Source organism: Musca autumnalis, unplaced genomic scaffold (assembly GCF_047663935.1).
Source record: "Musca autumnalis isolate F117 unplaced genomic scaffold, ASM4766393v1 scaffold_5, whole genome shotgun sequence".
Taxonomy (NCBI): Eukaryota; Metazoa; Arthropoda; class Insecta; order Diptera; family Muscidae; genus Musca; species Musca autumnalis.
The window spans coordinates 54,414,030-54,420,279 of record NW_027412088.1 but is presented as its reverse complement, the minus strand read 5'-3'; the positions used below and the strand labels follow the sequence as shown (position 1 = coordinate 54,420,279).

The 6,250-nt window shown below is 33.9% G+C and overlaps 2 protein-coding genes across 2 annotated transcripts; one reads left to right on the top strand and one right to left on the bottom strand.

Annotated features, from left to right (window-relative positions):
* The first annotated feature begins 3,008 nt into the window (after nt 1-3,008).
* Nucleotides 3,009-5,347, top strand: Adck5 (aarF domain containing kinase 5). The gene is made up of 7 exons (XM_073957820.1): nt 3,009-3,212; nt 3,271-3,870; nt 3,937-4,182; nt 4,252-4,417; nt 4,471-4,819; nt 4,892-5,056; nt 5,115-5,347. The coding sequence occupies exons 1-7, from the start codon at nt 3,201-3,203 to the stop codon at nt 5,233-5,235; spliced, it is 1,659 nt and encodes a 552-aa protein (XP_073813921.1). The 5' UTR covers nt 3,009-3,200; the 3' UTR covers nt 5,236-5,347.
* On the bottom strand, nt 5,256-5,960 carry LOC141387724 (synaptic plasticity regulator PANTS). The gene is made up of 2 exons (XM_073957821.1): nt 5,825-5,960; nt 5,256-5,764 (listed from the first exon to the last, which is right to left on the bottom strand). The coding sequence occupies exons 1-2, from the start codon at nt 5,885-5,887 to the stop codon at nt 5,369-5,371; spliced, it is 459 nt and encodes a 152-aa protein (XP_073813922.1). The 5' UTR covers nt 5,888-5,960; the 3' UTR covers nt 5,256-5,368.
* Nucleotides 5,961-6,250: the final 290 nt, after the last annotated feature.

Below are 6,250 nucleotides of genomic sequence, written 5' to 3'. Positions count from 1 at the left end.
AATGTCAAACTGTCCAGCAACCACTAAATATTTTGTGGTTGCCTAATGACTGACAAAAATGAACGGCCACACTGGCAAGCAACCGATTATTTGAGCAAAACTGACAGTCAAAACTGATCGTGTGTACCCCGCTTTAGAGAATTGCACTACTGATGTCAGTCTGTGTTTAGACACACAAATTTCTCGGGAAAGTAAATGGAGTGTTTTGGGAGAGAGCGGAGAGGAAGGAGCTCCTCAATACCCTTTACTACCCCCTATTGCCTAAAAACTGAATTTACTTTCCCGAGTAATTTGTGTGTCTTAACACTAGAGCTGGAAAAAATCGACGGCACTATCGATAATATCGATTATTGTTTAAAAATTCAATATCGATAGATAGTTTTGCCTATCGATATTATCGGAATAAAAACCCCTAACCTGAAATCCATTGAAATAATAGAAATTTCGATGCTTTTCGGTTATGTGTGTGTAAGAAAGTAAGTTCGTAGTCACACGTACACATTTTTCGGTAAAATGAAATGTATTTTTTACATTTTTGATTATTAAAATTAATTGATTACAATATGTTTTTCCTTCCCTCTTTGCACAAGAGGAAACAGAAATGTGTATTTTTTGAGTAGTCATCTTCGACGTAATGTTATATTTCTTGCAATCGCTAACATGTGTATTTTTTAATCTTATTCTTAATGATTTTACTTCTATCATTGTTGCCTCATTAAAAAGGTTTTTTTTTATGGAGTAGTTGCTCTTAATAGGAGACCCGCATATATGTACGATTTTCGTTAGTTTTAAGTTTATTTCTATATGTTTATATGTCATTAATGTTAAATGTAGACTTTTTTATAATAACATATTGTAATAGTTCCTTGGCCAATGGGCTTTTTATTACAAAATAAAACACAAATTAAATTAAATTAAAAGCAGTTGTTTATTCTCCTTTACATTTCTGTGAACTACTTTTGCATAATTTCAAGAAAATCATTGACATTTCCGCCGTTTTCATCTCCAAATTAATGGCGATGACAAATTAACGATAATATCGATAGCAATCGATATTTTAAAACATTATATCGAAAATATCTAATGTTGGATTATCGGAATATCGATAGTTTGGCAGCTCTAACCAGCTGGCTCGAACCTTCTTCTTCTTGAGGTTCTGAAACAGACCAATAATCATATCCAATCTGTATACCTTTCTGTTCCAGAACCTGCGAGAATCTACAAATATTTACTACGATAACATCTTTTCCTTTTGCTCTGTTCCAGAACCTGCAAGAAGCTACTATTTTCTACTACGATAACATTTTTTGCTTTATGTTATCGAAAAAATATTAAGCGAGGTACACACGATCAGTTTTGACTGTCGATTTTTCGGAAATATCGATAAATGTCAAACCGTCCAGCAACGACAAAATATTTTGTGGTTGCCTGATGACTGACAAAAATTAGCGGCCACACTGGCAAGCAACCGATTATTTGAGCAAAACTGACAGTCAAAACTGATCGTGTGTACCCCACTTTAAAAATTAGTAGATTCTTGCAGTACTGGAACAGAGAGATTATTATCGTAGTAACAATTTAAGAGCTTGAACAGACCAAAAAATTTCCGCCATTTTCATTTCCAAATTACTGGTGATGGCAAATTAACGATATTGCATGGCACAATCATAAAATTGCGATATGTGCTCTGTTTCAGAACCTGCAAGGTGCTACTCATGGCGGACAAATGTTGACGTTTGGTGTGGTAAATGGCCCGATTATTGTTATCGATGTAACACCTTAAGTGGGGTTCAGACGATCAGTTTTGACTGACAGCTTTGCTCAAATAATCGGTTGCTTGCCAGTGTGGTCGTTCATTTTTGTCAGTCATCAGGCAACCACAAAATTTTTTGTGGATGTTGGACAGTCAGCTGTTGGTTGTTTGTTTGTTTGACCGTGTGAACGAAACAACGTCAGTCAAGGAATAAATTAGCAGAGTAAATATCAAATAAAAGTTAAAAAAGTCGTGTGTTTTTATTAATTTGATTGATTATTATTGCAAATAAGAGATAAAAATAGCAGACAAAAATCTTTTCCTTCATTTTAATATCGGCCAAGCAAAAAAATTGCGAACAAAACGACAAACATGGACAACGAAAATGAATTTTTAAAGGAATTTTTATGTTGCTACGAAATGCAAAGATGCCTCTGGGACATAACCAGTCCAGAATATATGATGCGCGACATTAAAACAAAAGCATATGGAGAACTACTAAATGTTATGAAGAAATACAAGAAGGATTGTTCTATTGACGACGTCAAGAAGAAAATAAACGTAATCCGCTCATCGTACAGAAGGGAATTGAAAAAAAAAATAAAGCAATCTGAATCTTCTGGAGCTGGAGTGGACAGCGTTTGGCTCAGAATCTCGAATTTCTTTTAAAATATTCACATGTGAATATTGTTTTCGGGAAGCTATCCATTTTTTTACCCATTTCCTTCTTCTTGTCACTTTATTTTCTTTCTCTAAAAGCGAAATGATCAAAAATGCACATCCAATCTTTTTGTCATCCATATTTATTAATAAAAGTTGTTATTTATATGATTTTATAGATATGTGAACACAGTAATTTTTCAACTTGACTGTTGGTTTGTCATCCAACTTGAATGACTGTTTGGCCGCTACGAACAGCACAACAAAACTGAAGCAATCGAAATTTGACCAAAAGCTGTCAGTCAAAACTGATCGTCTGAACCCCACTTTATTCCACCATGGTGCTACTATTTTTTACTACGATAACTAATGGTCTGTTCCAGTACTGCAAGTATCTACTAATTTTTACTATTTTTTCGATAACATAAAAAAATGTTATCGTAGTAAAAAGTAGTAGCTTCTTGCAGGTTCTGGAACAGAGCAATTTTTTCCTTTATGTTATCGGAAAAAAATGGTAAAAATTAGTAGATTCTTGCAGTACTGGAACAGACCAATTGTCAATAGCTATCGATTCTTGAAATGAAATATCGAAAACATCTGATGTTGTGATTATCGGAATATCGATAGTTTGCCCAGTCCTAACCAACTGGCTCGTAACCTTGAAATTGTTTACAAAATTTACAACAACATACGGAGTGACCATAGTCCAAATTGACAACGTTTTCATGGAAAACACCACTTGAACTCTCGCCTATATCCCTAAATATAGTATGTTATACCCGACAAGATGATAAGAAAGGTAATGTTGTCCTATATACATTAGAGATACTTTCATTACCTGATCATCTGTTTTTTAGGCTTTATTGGCAAATCAATTTCGAAAGAATGTCTTGACTATACGTTCTCCACGTAGACAATTTCATCCGTCTCAGAATTCCAAGAAAGTCGCTCGAAAGTTACCTTTAATATCTATTGGTTTTGGCTGTTCTCTGGCAGGCATTGTGTTATATGATGGAGTTGTAAATGAATTTACATATTTTGGAGCAGCTACGCGATTTATGCGCTCCCTGAAAACAGCTTCCTTGATATCTTATGACTATTTTATGTTAGATGAAAATGATCCAGATTATGAGAAAAATATTAAAATAATACATCAACGTAGTGCTGATCGTTTGCTGGAAACCTGCTTAAAAAATGGTGGGCTTTACATTAAGGTGGGTCAGGGCTTTGCTGCAATTAATCACATACTACCCAAGGAATATACGAGTACATTAGCCAAGCTGCAAGACAGATGTTTGCCTACATCAAAAGAAGATGTACAAAAGGTGTTTCAAAAAGATTTCGGCACAAATCCAGAGAATTTATTTAAGGAATTTGATTATACACCCGTCGCGGCAGCTAGTATTGCACAAGTATTTAAAGCCAAATTGGAAACTGGTCAGCAAGTTGCGGTGAAAGTAAGTTTTTTTTTATTTATAAATGACGTCCTCCCATGTTTTTATCTAATTTACAATGCATTCTAGGTCCAATACAGTGATTTGCAAAAACGTTTTGTCAGTGATCTTGGTACCATAATAATTTTACATGACATTGTAGAATTTTTCTTTAAAAGTTATAACTTTGGTTGGATCCTTAAGGATGTTAAAAAGAATCTGGTACAAGAATTGAACTTTATTCATGAAGGCCAAAATGTGGAACGATGTGCCAAAGATTTAAAAATTTTAAAATTTGTACATATTCCCAAGGTGTATTGGACTCACACTAAAACGGTAAGTATAATATTTAAGGTAACTATTTGTTTTTGTATTTATTAAATGATTGTTGATTTTTATTTGAAGAGGGTATTAACATTGGAATGGATAGATGGTATAAAAATAAGTGATATTGAGAAATTGGAGAGGACAAAACTAAATATAAAGGATGTTGATAGAAAACTGTTTCAAATGTTTTCGGAACAAATTTTCAATACCGGATTTGTACATGCCGATCCACATGCAAGCAATAGTGAGTAAACTATTCCTCCCCAATGCAACACGATAAATCGTATTCCTTTACAGTTTTTGTACGTAAAACCCCAAGTGGAAAAGCCGAGTTAGTTCTGCTCGATCATGGTTTGTATGAGGAGTTGCCTGCCAATATTAGAAGTAACTTGTGTGAATTTTGGGAGGCCACAGTATTAAGAGATGAGAAAAGCATGCAAAGGGCGGCAAGCAAATTGGGCATCAAAGATCACATGAAATTTGCAGAGGTACTCTTCCAACAACCCATTCGTATACATGGTGGTACTATAAAAACCAAGCTTAATGAAGATGACATTAAGTATATGCAACAGATCGCACAAAAGAACTTTGAAATGATTATGTCGACTCTTAAAGAAATGCCCAGAAATATGCTGTTTGTTGTTAGGTAAGAACAAAAGGTCAACATAACATGAATACACTATTCAAACTAGTCCGTCCTTATATTTCCTTGCATTAGAAACTTGAACACCGTTCGAGCCATTGGCCGTATGCATGGCGATGTTGTAAATAGACCCAAAGTAATGGCCCACTATGCCCAAAAATGTATTTATAGAAATTACAGCACAGTCACGGGCTACTTTAAGTGGCTATATCGTAGATTATATTTTGAATATTCGTTATGGTAAGTCGCCATTTGGATTAGACGGAATATTTGTAAATTAAATTTTTCCACATTACAGGTCTTTTTCCTTCAAACGATCCTGCCTGTCGCTGTATTTTAATGTTTTATACAAACTGGGAAGAGCACCTGCCTCAGCCAGAACAATATTAAAGGATATGGAACACCAACACATTGACTAATTTTAAAATAATCAATTGAATGCTAGTCTAATACCAATTTAATTTATTCAACATAAGAATAAACGCTTTAAAAGGGTTATTTGTTTTAATAAATTGTTAACAAATTTACAAAGACTCTAAGTTTTTAGCTATACTACATTATCATACAATATGATTTTGTTTCCGTAGGTTCAGCACGTCCTTCCAGTTCCATTTGTTTCAATTGCAAATAGGAATTTTCATTTTTCTTTGCCATCCATTCAGGCAATGGAGCGGCCCAATCTTCTGGTGGATTTTTTCGTTTTTGCCAAACTGTGTTACCATAATGTCCATGAAAACGTTTCAGCCGTCTTTCTTCCTCGCTACGTATAACTGCCTCACCGGCCTCAACGTCATTGCCATTTGAGTCTTGATATTTTACACAATTTTTATAATCTGTTTGCCATTGAGTACAATCTGTATTTTCACCATGTATAAAATATTGATGAAATCTAGCCTTAAAGCTAGTACAATCATCATATTCGTCTTTGTAAACCGAACATGGTCGTATCTGGAAGTGGAATAATGTATAGTTGAAGTAATATTCAAAGATTGACTGAACAAAACCTACCGCCCATTCATCCTTCAGCACCGAAGGCTTAACTTCATTTGAATTTGCATCCTTTTCTGTCATATTTTCTTAAAAAAGTGATTATTTAACGTATGTTTTGGTTAGTAAATAAAAAATAATTGCCATCAGCTGTTTTGTATTCAGTTAAATTATCGATTACCATTTATCGATAATAGGTGTTTAAGCGATAATATCGATAGACAAAACTATCTATCGATACTAGGTATTTTAAAAAAATAATCGATATTATAGATAGTGCCATCAATTTTTATCGATGGCATATCGATAGTTTGCCAGCTCTATTGACTAGACTAATTTGATATATTTATGTAATTCTTCTCATTTTTCTCACAAATAAATTAAACATTGTGTAAATATATATGTATTTGTTTTGGGTAGAAAAGACGTGATATGTAGCAATAATTG

Bases quoted from the DNA above. Each gene is read 5' to 3' on its own strand.
- Adck5 (XM_073957820.1), top strand. The intron at 4,820-4,891 runs GTAAGAACAAAA...TCCTTGCATTAG, and splicing joins AATATGCTGTTTGTTGTTAG to AAACTTGAACACCGTTCGAG. The intron at 5,057-5,114 runs GTAAGTCGCCAT...TCCACATTACAG, and splicing joins TATTTTGAATATTCGTTATG to GTCTTTTTCCTTCAAACGAT.
- LOC141387724 (XM_073957821.1), bottom strand. From the start codon at position 5,887: ATGACAGAAAAGGATGCAAATTCAAATGAAGTTAAGCCTTCGGTGCTG. The intron at 5,765-5,824 runs GTAGGTTTTGTT...TTCCACTTCCAG, and splicing joins TGCTGAAGGATGAATGGGCG to ATACGACCATGTTCGGTTTA.